This window comes from Nycticebus coucang, chromosome 2 (genome assembly GCF_027406575.1).
Source record: "Nycticebus coucang isolate mNycCou1 chromosome 2, mNycCou1.pri, whole genome shotgun sequence".
Lineage (NCBI taxonomy): Eukaryota > Metazoa > Chordata > Mammalia > Primates > Lorisidae > Nycticebus > Nycticebus coucang.
Window position 1 is genome coordinate 183070963 of NC_069781.1, and position 20368 is coordinate 183091330.

General features: G+C 58.8%; 1 protein-coding gene across 1 annotated transcript in view; it reads left to right on the top strand.

Annotated features, from left to right (window-relative positions):
- Window positions 1-17458, top strand: part of JPH3 (junctophilin 3) — a 47403-nt gene extending 29945 nt beyond the window's left edge. Inside the window, exons 3-5 of the mRNA XM_053554442.1 lie at window positions 5780-5904; window positions 8837-9732; window positions 13932-17458. Coding sequence (XP_053410417.1) covers window positions 5780-5904; window positions 8837-9732; window positions 13932-14012 — 1102 coding nt within the window. The 3' untranslated portion in view covers window positions 14013-17458. The remainder of the gene's footprint in view (window positions 1-5779; window positions 5905-8836; window positions 9733-13931) is intronic.
- Window positions 17459-20368: the final 2910 nt, after the last annotated feature.

Genomic DNA, 20368 nt, shown 5'->3' on the forward strand with positions numbered 1-20368 from the left:
CTCCTGGAGCCTCCCCACCCACCAGCACTCTAGGTCTCCTGGAGCCTCCCCACCCTCCAGCACTCTAGGTCCCCCGGAGCCTCCCCACCCTCCAGCACTTTAGGTCCCCTGGAGCCTCCCCATCCTCCAGCACTTTAGGTCCCCTGGAGCCTCCCCACCCACCAGCACTCTAGGTCTCCTGGAGCCTCCCCACTCACCAGCACTCTAGGTCTCCTGGAGCCTCCCCACCCACCAGCACTCTAGGTCTCCTGGAGCCTCCCCACCCTCCAGCACTCTAGGTCCCCCCAAGCCTCCCCACCCTCCAGCACTTTAGGTCCCCTGGAGCCTCCCCATCCTCCAGCACTCTAGGTCCCCCCCAGCCTCCCCACCCACCAGCACTCTAGGTCTCCTGGAGCCTCCCCACTCACCAGCACTCTAGGTCTCCTGGAGCCTCCCCACCCACCAGCACTCTAGGTCTCCTGGAGCCTCCCCACCCTCCAGCACTCTAGGTCTCCTGGAGCCTCCCCACCCTCCAGCACTCTAGGTCCCCCCCAGCCTCCCCACCCTCCAGCACTTTAGGTCCCCTGGAGCCTCCCCATCCTCCAGCACTCTAGGTCCCCCCCAGCCTCCCCACCCACCAGCACTCTAGGTCTCCTGGAGCCTCCCCACCTCCAGCACTCTAGGTCACCAGCCCCCCTCCCCAGCCTCCAGAACTTTAGGTCCCTCACCAGCCTCCCCACCCTCCAGCATGCCAGGTCCCCCCCTCAGAGCCTCCCCACCCTCCAGCACTCAAGGTCCCCACCCAGCCTCCCCACCCTCCAGCACTCTAGGTCCCCCCTGAAGCTCCCCACTCTCCAGCACTGTAGGTCCCAGCAGGGTGCCACCACCTCCCCACCCTCCAGCACTCTAGGTCTCCCCCAGCCTCCTACCCTCCAGCACTCTAGGTCTCCCCCAGCCTCCCCCCCTTCAGCACTCTAGGTCCCCCCGAGCCTCCCCACCCTCCAACACTCTAGGTCCCCCAACCCCAGCCTCCCCAGCCTCTAGCATTCTAGGTCCCCTGGAGCCTCCCCACCCTCCAACACTCTGGGTCCCCTGAGCCTCCCCACCCTCTAGCACTCTAGGTCCCCCCCAGCCTCTAGCATTCTAAGTCTCCCCCAGCCTCCCCACCCTCCAGCACTCTAGGTCCCCCCCAGCCTCCCCACCCTCCAGCACTCTAGGTCCCCCCCAGCCTCCCCACCCTCCAGCCCTCTAGGTCTCCCTGAGCCTCCCCACCCTCCAGCACTCTAGGTCCCTGGAGAGTTCTCTGGCCACCTCTCCCCAGACATGTCACACACACCCTTCCTAGCACAGGCATGTGGCCTGGCAGCTGTAGTAAGTGCCATGGGCGGCATCACCAGAGCGCCATCTCCAGGTTCTTCTCTTGACCTGGGGACTCCATCTGGGCCCATCCCTTCTATGCGGCACCTGAAGATGGTGCTCAGGCTTGTGCCCTTCACTAATCCTGGCCCTGCTTGCAGGGACGCGGCCCAATCGGAGCACCTCAGAGCACCATGCCCCCTCTGCCGCATGGGGCACGAACATTGTCTCCCACTGGTCCAGGGTCAGAGGAGGCTGCCCTGCACGGCAAGGCCTTGGCGTCCTCTTTTGTGAAATGGGAGAGAATCACCCGTCCATGCTGAACCCAGCTGATTTGGGGCTGGGGTGATGCTGTTAGGTCCCACCCTTCTCCCTAATGGAGTTGGGCCCAGAACCTTGCCTAGGCTGACATCAGAGTCTCTTGCCCACTCTGCCCTAAAGCCGGCACAGGACAAAGCTCTGGGTCCCAGACCCCCCTGCCTCCCTCCCACAGGCCCCACCCCTCTAGCTGCCCAGGGCAAGCTGCCCTGCCTGGTCCTCAGGCGCCTAGAGCTGGTCTCCAGGGGCTGCAGCCATGTCACAAACATCTCATTAATGCTCCCCAAGGTCCTGGGAGGTTAGGCCTGCTGCAGCTGTCTTCAGAGAACAGAAAATTAGCAAGAAATCCCTGCCGCCTTCTCCAGATGGGCACAGAAGAGCTGCCTTTCTCCTGCCAGGTCAGACCCCTGCCCTCGGTGGAGGTGCAGGAGGGCAGCTGCAGGGCTGGGCGCTCTGGAGCCCCTGGTCCCCCCACTTCTGCAAGAAATGCCATCATTTTGGTGGGATTTAAGGTGCCTGCATCCACCCCACACTGAGTTCCCATGCAGAAAGAGGAGGGGTTGCAGGGTGCTGGGCAGAATCAAGTGTCAGGACAGTGTGAGGGCTGCCTGGTCAGAGCGGGAGACTGGCCCACCCAGGCCAGGCTGGATGCAGGCAGGAAAGGGAACAGGTGACAGCCACCACAGAGCAGCTGCTGCTGATGTGTGCGGCTTGCCCTAGTGGCCCTGTGTGGGTTGATGCTTGGGTCCCTCCATTTTGGATTTGGGGGGACCTGAGGCACAGATAGGGTGCCCAGTAGCCACAGGCACAGCTGGGACTCTCAAGCCTGCTGCCATCTCTAAGGAGGAGGGGCAGCTCTCTCCATCCTCACCTTCTCTGAGCCTCCAAGAGCTGCCCTGGAGGTTGACAAGCGCTATCCTCCCCAAAGTTCCCACCAGGGTGATGAATCTTGGATCTCGGGAGGGCAAGTCCCTGTGGTCAGCTGCCCATTTTCCTACTTCACGTCCTTCAGTCCACCAGCAGCAGCAGGGTGGGTCCCATACCCCCTCTCGCCCTTGCTGGCACCTGTTAGCAGAGTTTGCCTTTACAAACCCAGTGCTCCCCTGGCGGATGAGCGGGGTCTGCCCTTATTGGGCTGATGCCAGGAGAGGAGCTGGAGTCCCTGGTGGTCTCCAGTAGGGGCTGTCACCAAACAGGAGCCCAGGAGGCAAGTGAGGCCTGTGTCTGCCCAGTGGCCCCCACCCTGGGCCGCAGGCCCCATCCTCCCCCAAGTGGGCTCTGACCTCGGCACAGGACCCTTTTCCACCTCCGGGCCTCTCCTCCAGCCGCGGGCTGCAGGGTCAGGTCACCAGAGATGCTGTGAGGCGGCCTCTGGCTTCTGTCCCTCACCTTATAGCACTCAAGCCTGTGGTTTCCCCAGGACCTTCCCAAGTCCCCTCTCCTGGGATCATAGCTTGATCTGCTGCACTGGATAGCTGCCAGGGGCTGTCCACACACTGACCACCACCACTGGTCCTCCTGGCCACCCTGAGTTTTCTCTCCATGTTCTCACGTCCCTGTGTGAGGCTTAATGGGGGTACACAGAACACACCTGAGGAGAGGGAGGATGGCAGGGGAGCAGCTCAGGCCTCTGACCAGCCCTGGGAAAGCCTCAGCTCAGACACCCTATCTTGTAGGAAGCCTTCCATGGTCAGGTCCCTGGGGAGGGCAGGACCTCCGGCAGGGCAGCTACCCAGTGGGGGTACAGCTTCAGCCACAACAGGTGACCTGGGGGAGTCGTGGGACGCCACCAGTTCTCCCTTCTGTGAAGTGGGGATAGTGGCACATACAACAGAAGGCTGTTAGGAGGACAAGATGAGAAGAGAGGGGCAGGTGTTTGGGCTGGGCAGTGTCCTGTAAATGTAGCAGCAGGTGCCATCACCGGGGGGTGGCCTCACCGGCTGCTTCTCCTGGACAGACCAGCCCTAGGGAGGCCCCGGCACGAGGGGCAGCTGCTCACTAAGTCTGGGCCGTGCACCCTCCGTGGCTGAGCTTGTTTCTCACCTGAAGAAGGGCAAGTACCTCTGCATGTGGTGTGACCACGTGGGCTGGACATGGGTATGGCCCTGGCCAGCAGTGGGTGCTTGAGGGAGAGCCTGCTGCTGAGAGAGCACTGTCTGGGGGATTCTGTCTGCCAGCCCAGGGTGGCTGCAGGGCCTTGGGGAGTTCCACTCAGGCCAGGCTGAGTCAAGCTGGTTGCCCGGACATTAAAGCTGGGGACCTGGCAGGGCCAGAGCTGCCAGCCCTCAGCTCCAAGACCCAAGTGGCTCAGGGCCACCTGGGCTTCATTTGTCACAGAGAAATGACAGGACCGTACCTGCTTCAGTGTTGTCGTGGCTGTGATAGGCCTTCCTCTGTCATGTCAAGGATGTGGAAGACCCCAGACCCCTGACAAGGGCTGGGCAGCAATTTCAGGCTGCACTGGGAGGCTTCTCGGCTCCTCCAGCTCAACTCGGATACCCGTCCTGTAGGAAGCCTTCCATGGTCAGGGCTGTGGCTGTCCCGCAGTCATCTGCTGCCCCAGTGCTCCCCACTCTGGGGTCCTCCTGGCAAGCTTTGTCCATCTAGCACAAGCCCGCCCCCCAACCCCCAAGAACATCCAGTCAGTGGGCTGAGTCCTGGAGTCCCTGCCTCCAGTGCCAGCAGCTGCCACACAGGGCTGGTCAGGCTGTCTGAGTTCCATCACGTCCTATAAAGACTCTTATTTCCAGCTGAAGTCGTATTCCCAGGTTCTGGGTGAACATTGTGTGAGGAACACCACTCAACCCAGGACAGGGGCTGAGTGGAGCTGGGGGGACCTGGACAGGCTGCCCTCCACCTGGCCACATGGTGAGCTCCCACAGCCCCATCTCTGCTAGGTTCTCAGGGGCAGCCCCAGAACCCCAGCTTTTCTCTCCATCTCTGTGGTTTGCTGAGCTGGTCGTGGGAGCCTCGAATGCAGAGCCCAGCCAGAAAGAACAATGCCCCCCCCCCCTTTCCAGAGTGGCAGCAAGAAAGTGCTGGTGATGCAACTGGCCACCCCCCATCTCCCCACCCCTCTGTGTCTGGACCAGACCCTCACAGGTGAAGCTGGCAAGCAGGTGGGAGCCTTACCCATCGAGAGCTGGGCTCCCAGCCAGCTCTAAGAGTCTCATTTAAAACTAACCTTTGCAATGCATTGGGGAGTTTCTTCTTTGTAAAATGCACTTGTCCTGATTCACTTTACTTCAGCTTGGCACAGCGTACTCTTTTTACATACATGTGAACATATATATGATGTTGGTGAGTTAATGCTGGTGGCATTTTTAAAAGCAAAGATGTGGGAACCAAATAGAGGCCCCTTCTGGGGAGTTTCCCATTCACTGCCTTGAGGTGCATGTGTGTGCATCACGGGCAGGGTATGAGCAGCCTGGGAGGTACAAAATCCCCCCCTCTCCAGGAGCTAATGGTAGGGACACGGCCATGAAAAATTGTGAGATGTACGCTGTGACACGTTTTGGACGACATCCCCAGTGGAGCTGATGTTTCCCTTCTTTCCGTGGCTTCCAGGGAGCTCAGAGCTGACTTTGTCCTGTGGCCCAGCATGGTTCTTGGGGAGGAATTGAGAACACATTGTCCTGGGCACAGTCTAGCAATGCCATCTCCCCCTAGGACAGCCCAGCTGAGCTTTGGTTTCTCTGTCCTGGGCCAGCTGTGTTCAGACTGATGAATCTTTAGTTTCAGGGCACTGAACATCCTCATAGGACCTGATGAAAACCAGGGACAGTGTTTGGGAGTGGGGACCCCTGATCAGAGCCCCACAGGATAGGGCTCTGCCAGGGCAGGGGACCACCCACCACCCAAGCCCGGGGTCCTGCATCAGAGTGGCTGGGGTCATCAGCTGGGAGCCGGCCCTGCAGCATGGCCACCTGAGGTGGCCAGCCCGTCACTGGGTCCCCCTGGGGTGTGGTACGTGTGTGAGACTACTGATGACAAGGACAGACACATTTTCAAGCGTGACGCAGATGCTGGGGCTGGTGGGTCAGTCAGTAAAAAGGCAAACGAGGTCTGGGGGCACACGGTTCAGCTTCCTGTCTCAGCTCAGTCCCTTTGCTTCTGTCTCCCCCAGGACCTCCCACTCGCGGGCCAAGGCCGAGGCAGCCCTCACGGCAGCTCAGAAAGCCCAGGAGGAAGCTCGGATCGCCAGGATCACTGCCAAAGAGTTCTCACCTTCCTTCCAGCACCGGGAAAATGGTTAGTCCTTCCCAGGCAGCACTGGCTTCCTGGAGGAGTGGGGATGGGCTCAGATGGACCCTACCTGGAACCACTACCCTGGTCTGTCTGTGCTGGGCCTGGGTACACACGTCAGGGAACCCACACGTCTTGGCATCTCTGCCCACAGCCCCACAGCTATGTCCCTGTGTGCATATGGATGCCCAGTCCTCACTCCTGGCTGTCCACAACCGTCAGTGTCCCATCCACTTGCTTGGCCTGTGTCTGTCCTGGCTCCCCCATTTCTCCAGTGTTGTTCTGGAACCTTCTGCAATGATGGAACCATTCTCCGTCTTCTAGTTCAGTGTGGCAGCTGCCACGCTTGTGTGGCTGAGGGACTGAATTTTGAGTTTTATTTAATCCTAACTAACCTACATTTAGATGTGCCCAAGGGCTGCCCTGTCAGCACCGCTCTGGAGTAGGGAACGGCAGCTCCCACTGTATCCTCTGGAAGCTGGAAACTACTGCCTGATTTAGGAACCTGGCCCTTCCCTCCAGGGTGGGGGTCTAGGCATGCAGGAGGTGGTGACAGACGGCCATGGGGCTGCCAGCCCTGCCCCAACCCGTGCAGACCAACCAGCTGCTGCCCCATCTCCTGCCTCGCCAGGGAGCTGCCTCTGCACCAGGAGGCCCCAACAATGGGTTTGGGTCATGCTCCATCATATCCATGCTCCAAACCAGTCCGTGGCTGGAGTGGACATCTGCTCTATCTGCCACATTGGTCTGTTCTGACACCAGGACTTGATCCTGGTGCCTGTGCCCCATGCTGGCCTCTGGCAGGGAGGAGCCTTAGAGCCTGGCTGTGCTCTGGGTCCTTTCCCTGAGGGGGGCAATGGTAGTTCTCTCTGTCACCAATTGGAGGGATCAGGAGATCAGGGTCTTGAGCTCCAGGTCTAGGAGGGCTGCATGGGTCTTGAGCCCCAGGTTCAGGAGGGCTTCATGGGGCTGAGGCTCCTACAGAAACCTCAGATGGTATTTGACTTGGGATGGCTGCCTCAGACACAGCCTCTATCCCCCACCCCAGCCACCTGGGCACACGGGTAGGAAGTCTCCATGCCTCTGCCCCCAGTGTCAGTGATGTCCTTCTGCCTGCACACTCCCCCCAAACTCTGTGAACAATCTGCCCAGGCTGAGGGGCAGGAGCGGGGCTGCCTCCTATCTGCTGCAGGGTGGCTGAACCCAAGCTTTCGGGGCTCCTGGTCCCCCCACCCCAGCTCACAGAATGCGTATGGACAGGACTTAACACTGTACCCTGGCTGTGGATCACCAGGCTACAGCCCTGCACACCCTCAGCTGATTCCACTGCCCAGGGCCTACCTCGCCACCTCTCAGAGCCTCAGTGATATCTAAAGCTGTCTGCTGTGCTAAATAGGAGACCCCAAGAACTATGTGCCCCAGAAGCTGGGATGTGACCTTGCTGCGCAGGTGTGATTAAAGTGTGGGCCTTGAGATGAGACTGTCTTGGGTCAGGCTGGGCCCTAAACTCAGGAAGAAGACAGAGGCAGGGATGGGAATGAGGGGGTATGGGAGGAACCTACCCTGCAGACATGCTTGGATTTCAGACCCCAGCCTCTGGGCTGCCCTGCATGGGGCACGTTGTTGCTTCAGTCTCAAGAAACTCGAACAGGACCTGAGTCCCCTCAGCCTGGAACCTAGGGCTGAGACTTGGGACTCAGGAACTTCTGGCCAGGGGCTCACACTCCTGCGAGAGAGGACTTGGCTGAAGTGCATCTCTGGGGGAAGGTGGGGGGCAGGCGATGAGAATTTGGCCTCATGTCCCAGCCTGGTTGCATTCTTGGATCCTGATGTCTCTTCTCTGGCTCCTATGGAACCCCGGGTCCTTCCCCAGCTGTCTCTTCTGCTGGAAGGAGTTGGTTTGTGCTCTGTCTGAGCTGGGGTAATGTCAGGGCTGTTCTGGGATGTGTCTTCCCAGCCTCTGGACGTTTCCTGTGTCCACCTTGAGTGCAATAAAGATCAGCGTTCCCAGACCACAGGGGAATCCTGACCATGGGGTGCTGAGCCCTTCCTCTCCTGGTCCTTTTACAGCTGGTGTCCCCGCTTGACAGGTGACAAAACTGAGGCTCTGTTCTTGGACCAAGTGTGGCAGAGCTATTAAAACTAGGGCTGGCTTCAAGGCCTGCGCCACACCTGCCTCAAATGACAAATTAGCAATGTGCTTCAGTGGGGGACATGTGGCTACCTCCAGCACCTCTGCTGACAGCTGCCAGCCCTGGCAGCCCTGGGCCTGAGAGCTTGGGCTGGTGGAGACTGGGGCAGCTTCCTGGTCACTTGTGCTGTGGTACCCGCCCCCCACAGCCTTTAGCTGTGGACCCAGACACAAGGTGTGGGAACTGAGCCATACATGCACCAGTGTCTCCAGGGTGCCTGCACCTGGTTCCCTGTGTTGGCAGAAGCCGCGTCAGTCAGTACTGAGGTGTTCGCCCCTCCTGCTGGAGGCTCACGGAGCCTTGGAAGTCTCAGTAGCTGGTCACACACCCTCCCTGTCCAGACCTCAGGGTCAGGCTCTCAAGCTAGCCCTGTAGAAGGCACTGGCTGGGCTGCCTCTCAACAGAGCCATCCTTGGTGGGGCAAGACCCTGCTGTGACACCCCCAGGCTCTAAGACTCTGCCAGTCAGCCTCAGGAGGGACCTGAGGCCACACAGGCCAGGCCAGCAGCCCTGCTTGCTCTCTAAGGCTTCAGTGTCCCTGTAGCCTAGGCTGCTGTCCACTGCTTCTGCTGTGGCTATGGGGAGGGCCCCACTGTCCCTTGTCCACCTCCTGTGGTGTGGAGGTGCTGTACTGCCCAGGCGCTCCCTGCCTGTTGCCCTGACCAGGGGTGACCCCCCCACCTGGCGACTCGTCCTTGCTGAGGGACACAAGATGACGCAGTCCTGTCTTCTCTCCCTTCACAAAGGGCTGGAGTACCAGAGACCGCAGCATCAGCTTTCCTGCGAGGACATTGAGGTGCTCTCCACGGGGACACCCCTGCAGCAGGAGAGCCCCGAGCTGTACCGCAAAGGCACCACCCCTTCCGACCTGACTCCCGATGACAGCCCCCTGCAGAGCTTCCCCGCCAGCCCCATGGCCACCCCTCCGCCAGCCCCTGCCTCGAGGAACAAGGTGGCCCACTTCTCCCGGCAGGTGTCTGTGGATGAGGAGCGAGGCGGGGACATCCAGGTGCTCCGGGAGGGCCGGGGCGGGGACCACGCCCACAGCAGCTGGAGCGAGGCGCGGCCCGCGGGCGCCAGGGGTGTCCGCAGCGGTGCCCTGCGCAGTGGCCAGCCCGCAGAGGACTTCCGCTGCCGCGGCTCGGGCCACAAGCAGCCCGGGAACCCCAAGCCCCGGGAGCGGCGGACGGAGTCCTCGCCCCTGTTCTCCTGGACTTCCCAGCACCGGGCCGGCAGCCACAGCCCCGGGAGCGCCAAGCTGCTGGAGTTGGAGGAGAGGCACAGCAACTACACCGCGGAGATGCAGCCGCTGCGCAGGATGGACGCGCACGCGCAGGACGTGCACCCCCAGAAAAGACGCTACAGCAAGGGGGCCGCCGGCCGCGGTGCGGGGGAGGACCACCGCGCCGAGGACCGGGGCTTCGGGGTGCAGAGACTGAGGTCCAAGGCCCAGAACAAGGAGAACTTCAGGCCGGCCCTCTGCGCGGAGCCCACGGTGCAGAAACTGGACAGCCTGCGGCTGGGCGGCAGGGCTGAGCCCCGGCTGCTGCGCTGGGACCTGACCTTCTCCCCGCCTCGCAAGTCCCTACCTGTCGCCCTGGAGTCAGATGAGGAAAACGGGGACGAGCTCAAGGCCAGTACGGTGAGTGGGCAGCTGCTGGGCGCTCCTGGGGTGCCCTGAGGGTTGCACCCAGACTCAACCGTCTCCCATGGCATCTGGGTGGTTTGAGAACTACAAAGGGGCGGGCAGCAGGGGCCCCAACCTGCTGCTGCTGCTACACACGGCCCAACAGCAGTCAGCCAGGTCAGACACTGCTACAGAAGGCACAGTGCGGTCCCAGCTTTCCACACCCTGGGGGTTGCTGGGGCTCACTCCCAGGAAAGGACCCCTAGGAGACAGCCTTGCCCAAACACCTCCCACCCTAAATTCACTCCACCCCAAAAGGAAAGAACAGCTTCCCCTGGACCAGACTCAGGGAACCTGAGGGATCCCAAGGTCTTGAACAGGGCTGGACTGCCTCTTCATCCCTTCTGGGCTTCTACCCCTCAGCACAGAATCCCTGATCCCAGTGGCTTCAGCCCCACCAGGCTCTGCTTACCTGCTGTGGCAAGGGCCATGGTTTCAGGTCTAAAACAAACACAGAGTCTCTGGAGGTGATCAGCATGAGCACCCAGAGCTCAGCTCAGGACCAGTGGGGCCCCAGTACCACCCCGTCCCCTGGTGCTGGAGGTGCACAGGGCCTGGCCTGGAAGGCCTGTCCTGGCAGGCAGGGGCATCCTCTATAGGCCTCTCCATCCCCACCTCTGTGGCCTGGGGAAGCTGGGGTTTTCTCCTCTTGTCTGCCACACCCCAGGGGAGCCTTGCTATATCCTGTCCCTTGCACAGCAGCCAGCGTTCAAGGGCTGCTGGCCAGCGGAACCATTTGAAATCACCATGCACGATCTGCCCTGCTGGTGTCTAAAATGCCTCCCCTCCCCCAAATACTCACACTAAGAGCACCCTTCTCTGGCCCCATGCTCCCACTAGGACCAAAATACCATCTTGCACTTACAACTTCACCTCCCCCAGCAGCCAGGGCTGGGCAGGGGTAGGCTGTGGAGGGACTGGGTCTGGATTTAGCCTGCCTGATACGCAGCCCCTCGGGTAAGCAGTGGCTGTAGGAGAGCCCGGGGCTGCACTGGGGGCCCTCCTTCACCCCAGCACCTCATCTCGTACCCTGTACCCCCCAAGCCTGGGCTTCGGTTCTTCCACATTCTATTTGCAGACTGGGTGTCTTCATCCAGGGCTGTGATGGGATGCACCAGGCAGGGTCACACAGAGGTGCTGCTCAGAACCATGCACAGAAGGGAGGTCATCTGGCGGGACAGTGGTGTGTAGTCTGGAACCCCCTCCTGGGGCCTGGGGCCGGGGAGTATCTTTGGCACTGCGCACTTTCCAGCTAATGTGGGCTGGGGGAGCAGGGTCATGATTGGGAATGGCAGGAGCCCTAGCCTCCAAATGTCTCGTGCTGTAGAGCTGGGGAAATACTGCTCTCACCTGTTTCCCTCCCAAACTGCCCCCAGCAGTCCCTTGGAGGCATGGCTGGGGAAGGAATGCACAGAGGGCAGCTCTGCTAGCAAACTCTGTGGCCCAGCCAGGTCCCTGGGTATTCTCAGGCCTTGGTTCCCCCCCTGGTGAAGTGAGGGGTGTGGACCTGAGCAGGAGTCACCATGTGGTATGAAAGCACCAGGCTGGGGGAGCAGACCATCCTCACGCCCCGTGGAAGAGGTGTTGACTGCCGGCCACAGAGGCCCGTCCAAAGGGGAGGGCTTTACTCTGGTGGCTGTCATGGGGACTGACTACACTGTGAACAGCCAGGCGCAGACACCACTGGCCCTGGTGCTGAGATCCAGGCCAGCTCTCTGTCCAAAAGGACTCCGGGTCACTGTGCCCTGCACTCCTGAAGGCCCCTGCATAAGGCTGCCGTGGCCCATCAATAAGAGGCCCCCTCAGCACTGCCGCAGCTGCCTTCCCATCAGCCTCAGGTGACTGCTGATCTGGGAGGGCAGTGAGAGGTTGGGCCTGGCTATCTGTGGACCTTCTTCCTTCCGCTGAGTCCTCGGGAGATGTGGGGGACAGTTCAAAGTCCCTGTGCTTTTGAGCAAGCTTTGTTTTTTAAGCTGTGCCTTTGTTCAGCTGAGAAGGAACCCAGCACAGGAGACACTGAGCCCAGGGATGGCAATGCCCAGGACACAGGCTGGGCAGGTGGGCAGTCAGCAGGCGGCCCTGCAGTCAGGGTGCAGAGCAAGCAGGGGGCACGATTTCAAGGGATGGGCAGGCCCAGCTGCCAGTCTTAGTGAGCGTTGTCCTGTTCACAGTGCCAGCACCCTCAGTGACTCACCAGGTTGTCATTAGGTCCAAATGTACAGATGCCAGCCCAGGCTGGGCACGGGGTCCCTCAGTGTTGGTCATTGTCACATGCAGTCTAAGGAAGCCCTGCCCTGGCTGGCGACAAGGCCCTGGGAACTGGATGGCAGTGGTGTGGCAGCTAGGTCAGAACATCCTGTGGAATGGGGATGGGACCTTAGGTATCACTAGGTGGTGGTACTCGGCCAGGACACAGGCCAGGAGGAGGACCCGTGGGCTGGTGGGTAGGAAGGCAGGCAGGAAGGAGGCTGCCCCCTCAAGGGCCAAGGTGCCCCAGGAGGGATTGTGCGCGGTGGTGCTGCGTCCCCATTTCCATCCTGAGATCAGCCCTGGAACTGCAACTCAGGTACTGTGACCTGTAGTAAGCAACCGCTTCATCCTCAGAGCCCCCTCTTTAGGCACTGGCTTTACTGAGATTTCTTGCACTACACAATTTGCTTGTCTGAAGTACACACAGTTCAGGGGTCTTCAGAGTACCATAGCTATGCAGCCTCACAGCACCTAGCAGTCACAGCCCACCCCGTAGCCACCCACCCTTTTGGGACACGCCTGAGTGGTGTCATCCCACACGTGGTTTCTGTGCCTGCTGCTTTCACACACACCACGTTCTCAGGTTTGTCCACGTCATCAGAGCAACACGTAGAGCACATGTGGGCTGTCCACTTACCTGTGGGTGGACTTCAGTTCTTTTCCCCTTTCTGGCAGTTGAGTCGTGTTAGGGACATTTAGGGGAGTCTGGGTGGAACCACTGGGCATGTGGTGGTCCACATAACAATTCTGGCTGACTTTGGGGACTCTCCAGTGTCACTGTCACTGGCTTCTCACTGCAAGTTCAAACAGGACTCACTTGAAGCCATGTAGAGCTGCTTAGTATGGGAAAGCCAGCCTCCATCGTGTCTGGAATCTGACCATAAAGGGCCTTATGAAACCAGTCTGTGGTGGGGCAGGGCAGAAGACAAGCCCTGGCTGTCTACACCCGCAAGAGCATCTACACCAGGTGCAGCAGCAGGATGCCTCTGCTTCTGGGAAGTGGGGGGGGCCCACCTGTCCTGCGCACACCTTCTAGCCAGCTAGGGAACTGGGGAGGTGGGCAGCAGCAGAAAAGCTTTTCCACGGGTGGAGCATCTAGCACCCCCGCCTGGGGCCCACCCAGAGGGACCAGCACCCGTGCCACACACTACTGGAAGGCACTTCCCTTCCTACCACGAGAGGTCACCATGGAAGCTCTCAGGGGTGGTGGCCACAGTAGGAGTTGGCTCACAGCACACAGCTATCCAGGTACACGTCCGTCTACAGGACTCTGCAGGGGAAGGTGCGTGTGCAGAACTGAGGCCCACATCTGATGCTGGCTGTGGCAGCCATGTGGGCGCTCCTGAGATTCCAACCTATAAGCTCCAGAGTGTCTGTCCTGTGGAGCTGCAGGCTCCTGCCAATTGCAGACAAAGTGGGATTTGGGACATCCACTCAGGCCTAGGCTTTTTTTTTTTTTTTTGAGATAGTCTCTCAAGCTATCACCCTGGGTAGAGTGCCATGGCGTCACCGTACCTCACCGCAACCTCCAACTCTTGGATCAAGTGATTCTCTCGCCTCAGTTTTTCTATTTTCAGTAGAGACAAGGTCTTGCTTTTGCTCAAGCTGGCCTTGAACCCCTGAGCTCAAGCAATCCACCCTTGGTCTCCCAGAGTGCTAGGATCACAGGTGTGAGCTACTCACCTGGCCCAGGCCCTTCTTTCCAGGAGGCACTGAGCTAAGTTTTCAAAGCCACAAGAATTCTAAGACTTCAGACTTAGGAGCAAGGGGGACACATACTCCCCGAGGACAACACTCAGGGCTCCCACTCTGCAGAGGTGTTCTGATGAGGACTGGTCCTCTGTGTTGTGGTGGAGAGGGGTGTGAGGTGTGTCCATGAACACGGCTGCCTTCTCCTCTTCCAGGGCTCGGCACCCATCCTGGTCGTCATGGTGATCCTGCTGAACATCGGAGTTGCCATTCTGTTTATTAACTTTTTCATCTGAGGAGGGGGCTGCAACAGCAAGACTGCTGTGTACAAAGGGGCACATCAACAGCAAACCGACAGAAAGGACAGCTCGTAACTCAGATGGGCCAACAACTTCCAAGTCTCTTCGGAGAAGAACAAGATTGGGTATTACTCACAGTTTGCCTTTTTTTCTGGGTAACGTTTTTTGGATTTCAGCCAAAATTCTTTGCTTAACACTCTGCTGTGTGGCATGGCAGGAGGAGGCCAGCACGCAGACCCCCAGCTCGACGGGAGGGGGGGAGAGGGGGGGTCCGGCAGATCAACGGCAAGAAAGAATATCGTGTCACCATCATCACACTTCCCCATGGGGGGTAGGAGGGCCCTCGGAATGTGTACCCGGCCGTGCCCGGCAAGGGGGAGGCAGCTGCGGCTGGACCCTCACACAGAGGCCAAAATCCTCTGCTGCTCCTGTCTGGAATGGCCTGGTGACGGGGTGGGGAGGGTCCTACCCAGCAGGCAACCTGCCCTGCCTGAGGAAGAGACGCCTCCTCCTCTCTCCCCACCACACAGCACTGCCTGGCCTCCCTGGAGAAGCCGACACCCCCCCAAGTCTTAAGCTAAGTCCTTATTTCTTCTGCCATTTCCCCCACCAGACCCAGAGGGGTCAGAGGCCGACTATGACCTGACGGGATGGGGCCGTGTGCAGAGCGTGCAGGCAGACTCGTCCCTGGCAGTAAGGGCCCAGAGGACATCTCCTCTGGCTGCCACTGACCTCAAGGGGTTCCCATGTCTGTACCTGCTTGGTCCCCTAACAGACATGCATTCCCCTTTCAGATGCTCTATGCTGCCCCAGGGTGGGTCTGGGCCCTGGACAAGAAGCTGGCTGAAAATTTCTGAGAATCTGTAGCATATCCAACCTCCACCCCCCTGCAAAATGTACAATGTGACTTGTTTCAGTCAAACAAAAACAGGTTCCTCATGTTTCTGCCTTCTTCACCAGGGTCGTCCCATCACTCAAAAGTACAAAGTTTGCCAGGATGTCCGAGTGCCCGAGGCCCCGGTCCTCGTGTGCATGGACGTGTCGGGGGGACTCGGCACGCCCATCACAGGACACCCTGTGCTTGTGCCGGGGGTGGGGGGTGTCCGTGACTCTCATCCCGCTTTCTGGGTGCAGCCGTCTCATGGACTCTGCCTTGCTTTGCTTACGTTTAGCTGTCCTCTGCTGCCTTTCGAGCAGATTTCTTTACTACACTGCACTGGATTGCTATATTTTTAACCAGAAATAAACTAAAGATTAGAGCATGTTCCAGTTAAATTCAGTTTTACTGTTTTCCGTTATACGTTCACCCAGCCCTCCCACTCCCCGGTCCTTCTCACAGTCTGGTCTGGGGACAGAGGAGAGGGTCGAGTGGTGGGCACACAGCGCGTTCCTGAATGTCGCTTTCTAAGGGGATATGACATCTTTTTGTACATCTTACTTTTCCGTTCCTCTTTTTTAATATCAAGTGGTTGCTGCAGCCCTGAAGTGAACCAAATAAAGATTCCTGCTCTTTGCAGCTCTAAGAATCCGCTGTGCTGGGGCGTGTGCTTTGTACTTCTGTTTGCAGCTCTGTACGGGTTAGAGAGACATGGAAGGGCCGAGTGCTGACACGGATACACCAGACACACACGCAGCCCCACAGAACGCGAGTGTGGAGCAGAAGTGCGGGCGGTTTCGTGCCGGAGGAGCTTGTCTACTGCCAATGAGACAACCCTGGGGGCAAGGCCATCTCTCCAGTAAATTCCGAGTGGGTTTAGTCAGGACAGAAGTACTGTGGGTTTGGGAGAGTCCAGGAAGCAAACCTCTCATCTCCAGGGGATTGAGGCTGCCTCTCAGGACCCTGCCAGCAGCTGACGCGGTCACCTTGCCATCCCACCTGTCCAGAGCCCTTCCCTAAAAGGTACACAAGTTGGTCCTCTGGGACACATGGCACTAAGCTCCAGGACGAGGACAGCGAGGTGCTGTGGTGGGACAGCACGAGTTGGCCCTTGTGCAGAGCAGCCTTACTGCCCTCCTGACAGCTGTTCCCACACCTTAGCTGTGCACTCTGGAAGCAGGGAGAAAGCAAGGGACCCCCAAGGGACAGGACAAATCACTCGCCACCCAGGCCTGCCCCTCCTCACACCTATCAACTGCACATAGGCCCTCAGGTCTTGCGGAATCTCTGTACTGGAATCTGATTCTCCAACGCCTGAACATGTCTTCCCGTCCCCTCCTGGACACTAGTCTTCAGCATACAGATGGAGCCAGGCACTCGGTTACAAACCAAAAAAGTGATGGTGAAAAACCCCATGTGGCCGCAGAAACACAATGGCTGTTCCTCAAGTCCTTTGCAGAGAGGGAGGAGCAGCCCCGGAGCCCAGCCTCAACTCACACGCACACGCTCTGCCCTGCGGCAGCTCCAGCATGCAGGTGATAGATGACGACACCACAGCCACCCCCCTGACCCCCACATGCACGAGACCCGGAGACCCAGATCGCTGTGTGGCAGGACCAGTCCTCATCATGGGCATCCACAGGCCACTCCATGTGCTTCCCGCTCACCTTCCTGCGGGTTCCTGCTCACAAAGGGCTATCGCTGAGTGCCAGAAAACTTCCCCACCTAAAGCGCAAGGGGGGACAGGACAGACGAAACATTCCCCACACTTTCCTAGAAGGGGCTCTTACCCTTTGAAGACTTCCCAACATCCTGAGTCAGCACCAGTATCACTCAGGTCCCCACGTGGCCTCCTGCGCTGGTCAGACTCACACCTCCAACCTCTCTCAGGCAACTCTGACAGTCACGCATTTCATTTTCATATGTGCAGAAAACATACACTCACCGTCATGGGGTGAAGGGCCTTCTCTCTTCTAGACTAAGCCCAGCTCCTGGGACTGGCCCCAAGTCTGTCTTCCAACGCTTCTCACCTTTGATCTCAAACGTAGCGTAAGGTGCCTGCTTCAGACTTCTGTCCCCACTGCTGCACCGTGTTACTCCTTTTCCTTCAACCCATTGGCAGTGCAGGCACAGCTGGCTGGGCTTTTATAAAGCATCTCTAATCAAGACTCCAGATAAAGGGAACGAGATTGGGCCCAAGCACCCATGTCAGCTCAGGGGACACAGTCAGCAAAGCCAGAAGGTGGTCTGTGCTGAGGTGCTAAGTAGCGTCCCCAACCCAGCCTTACCAAAAAAAAGTGAAGTTGCCTTTGCCCTTCCCTGTGCGACACGGAAGGAAGGAAGGGGGCCCCAGTGCTTGGAGGGGCAGGACCCCTCCCTGATGCCTGACGGGAAGGTTTGGTGCCCAGGAACAGGTGAAACCCTGAGATAGTCAAATGTTCTTCAAAACATTAGCACCGTTTTCTGGAATTTGAAAACCCAAAGGCGAAATACTCAGGATCTGAAGGGGACCACTGTGTCTTATTCCAGCGAGTCCTGAACCTCAGATACAAGCAGCCACACAGGGTGACAGGTGCATGTCTGGGGTTCCAGGGCCTGGCACAGCAGGCGAGGCAGGGGCAGCAACCCTCCTCACCTACCTCACTCAGGCACCTGCTCCCACCCACTCCCTGTGCACTAGGCCACCTGCTTGAGTCACCAGAGTGCCCACCTGTCCTGTATGTGCACACCACTGGCTGCCCATCCCATGAGTGTCTGCACCACAAGGACACAGGGCTCAGGTTACACCATGTGCACCCCTCGCCCACCACAAGCACTGTCCCTGAGATCAGGACAGACTTCCCACCCCAGAGCTTCCTGTAGGACTGTGTGCCCAGCAGACAAGAGTTGTCACTGCAGTGGGCTCCATCCCCTTCCTAGACTGTCACCCAGACACGTGACAACAGACAGGTACTGGTCCGCAGGGCGGCCCAGCCCTGCCATCCCAGGGGCTCCTCAGACAGCAGGGCCAGGTGGAAGGCAGAACACAGGACCCGGGGTGACATCCGCACCACCACAGTTAGAAGCAGAGATCAGTATGCCCAGGGACACCCAGCAGTTTCCAAACAAATACCCACTGATGGCCATCTTCTCGGGGACGCTGAGCTAGCCCTGCCCTGTCTACCTGGACTCTGCTCACCTACACACTCCCCATCCTGTAGTGGCTCCTGCAGAACCCCAGGAGCAAGGTGGGAAAGTAGCCTCACTCTGGACGGCAGACGACTGACCCTGGGGTAGGAGCTGCTCTGGATTCTGACACAGGAGGGTCTCCTTCTGCCTTTCCTGTCCGCAGACGTGTTCCTGGTGCACATCAAGTGTGTGCGGACCCAGTGCTGTCACTTTGTGTGCGTTGACAAAAAGGGAATGTTGACTGTGTTCTGACTCTCATCAATGGAGTTGCTAAAAAAAGTTACCTTGACCATTTCTCTTTTGGCTGGAAAAGTGCTTGGTTATTTAAAAATGAAAACCATTTTCCTTAATGAATGTAAATTGTTCAAATCATACCATTACATTATGTTTTACTATCTGAGAGCAAAGGATCACTGGAGATTAAAGAAAAATTCTGCTCTTTTTATGTAATAAACATCATTTAAATTTTACAGAACTTGTTTTGTCTCATTCACTATAATCGATGTCTTTGCTGGAAGTTCCTTTATTGTCAGAATTGAGAGATGGATAAATGCAGGTTCCTTTTAGGAAATGGAGCACGTGTCACGCAGCCATGTCTGTGAGGCTGGCACTGCTGGGCAGGACGTGCCTGGTGGATGCAAACCCGGAATCAAGTCCCCAGCACCCCACGCCAGCGCCGTCTGAGCTACCACAGGGTCTGTCCCCTCGCCCGGGGAGCATGGCTCCTCGCTCGGAACAGGGAATCTCCCTGTGTCGCAGCCCTGGTGAGGAGATGGGGGGGACACAGAATGACCCACAGGGGCAGGTGCTGGCCATGAGGACCTCAGAATATGGCCTTTTGTAATTTATCTTCATTCTCTTAAACGTCTACATTCATGGGGTCATCCACCCAGTACCTCCTTCCAGAAGCTCATGCTTTTCCTGCCTCAGTGCCGCCTGAGACCTGCCAGGGGCTCTCTGCGTCTCTGCATTTGGTGGGGCTCAGGGGACTGAGGGTGGAGACAAGAAGAGGAGAGGCCAGTGTGGGACTCGTGGAGGCCTAGGCCGCCCAAGCCCCTGCACTGTGCCCATCTGCTGCCACAGCCAGAGCCTGGCCTCCCTGGGGGTCTGCTGATGACCAGATGAGGCCTGGAGTTGGCTGGCACTGCCACAGCTCTCACAGAATAGTTAGGGGACGGCTATGGCCTCCACTGAGGAGCTGGCGGGGCCAAGACCACAAGACGGCTCTAGTGACTTGTGGCCTCCACATGGTTTGTCGTCTGATTCTATGCTACCTGGGAAAGCAGAACGTTCCTTCAGCACACATGGAGCTAAGGGACAGATGGCAACCCACACCACACACCAGAGCTTGTCATTTGTCCTTCAAGCGTCTGTCACCTCACCAGACCAGCTCCTCTGATGAAAGCCACCAGCCGTACCGTGCTGCCACCTCCCCGTGCGGTCCACACGGCAACTGCACCTCCAGCATAGGCCCCTGAGCTCCCTGCTGGAGAGGGACCTTTTGCCAATAGGCTTCTTCCAGTTTCTGGTCCCTCAATGACTGTCACTTAGACAATGACTTCCTGCTTCTACCAATTCAGTAGAAATTGAGAAGGCATCTAGTTGCAGTGAACATTACTGCCACATCTTAGCATCGCCCAGTGCACCTGGTGGGTCCTTAAGTTTTGTTCAGCCCGACATAAGCCAAGATGCCACAGCCTCTAAGCCACCCTCAGGCCCCCGCTACCCGCCCCCCGATTGCAGCCTGTCCAGCAGTGTGGGTGTTTCTTTGGGGCTTGGTTGATTCAATCCCCAACTAGTGACAGGCTCCTCTCAGAGAAACATGAGACACTCACTCCACAGCCACCCAGACCTCACAGCACGTCCTACAGAGACACCCGTGCCGCAGCCACCCAGACCTCGCAGCACGTCCTACAGAGACACCCGTGCCGCGGCCACCCAGACCTCGCAGCACATCCTACAGAGACACCCGTGCCGCAGCCACCCAGACCTCGCAGCACGTCCTACAGAGACACCCGTGCCGCGGCCACCCAGACCTCGCAGCACATCCTACAGAGACACCCGTGCCGCGGCCACCCAGACCTCGCAGCACGTCCTACAGAGACACCCGTGCCGCGGCCACCCAGACCTCGCAGCACGTCCTACAGAGACACCCGTGCCGCGGCCACCCAGACCTCGCAGCACGTCCTACAGAGACACCCGTGCCGCAGCCACCCAGACCTCGCAGCATGTCCTACAGAGCAAGAGGGGAAAGGATGTGGCTGCTGCACAGCCTGGTGTGTGTCTCCGCACAAGGGTGTGGCAGGGC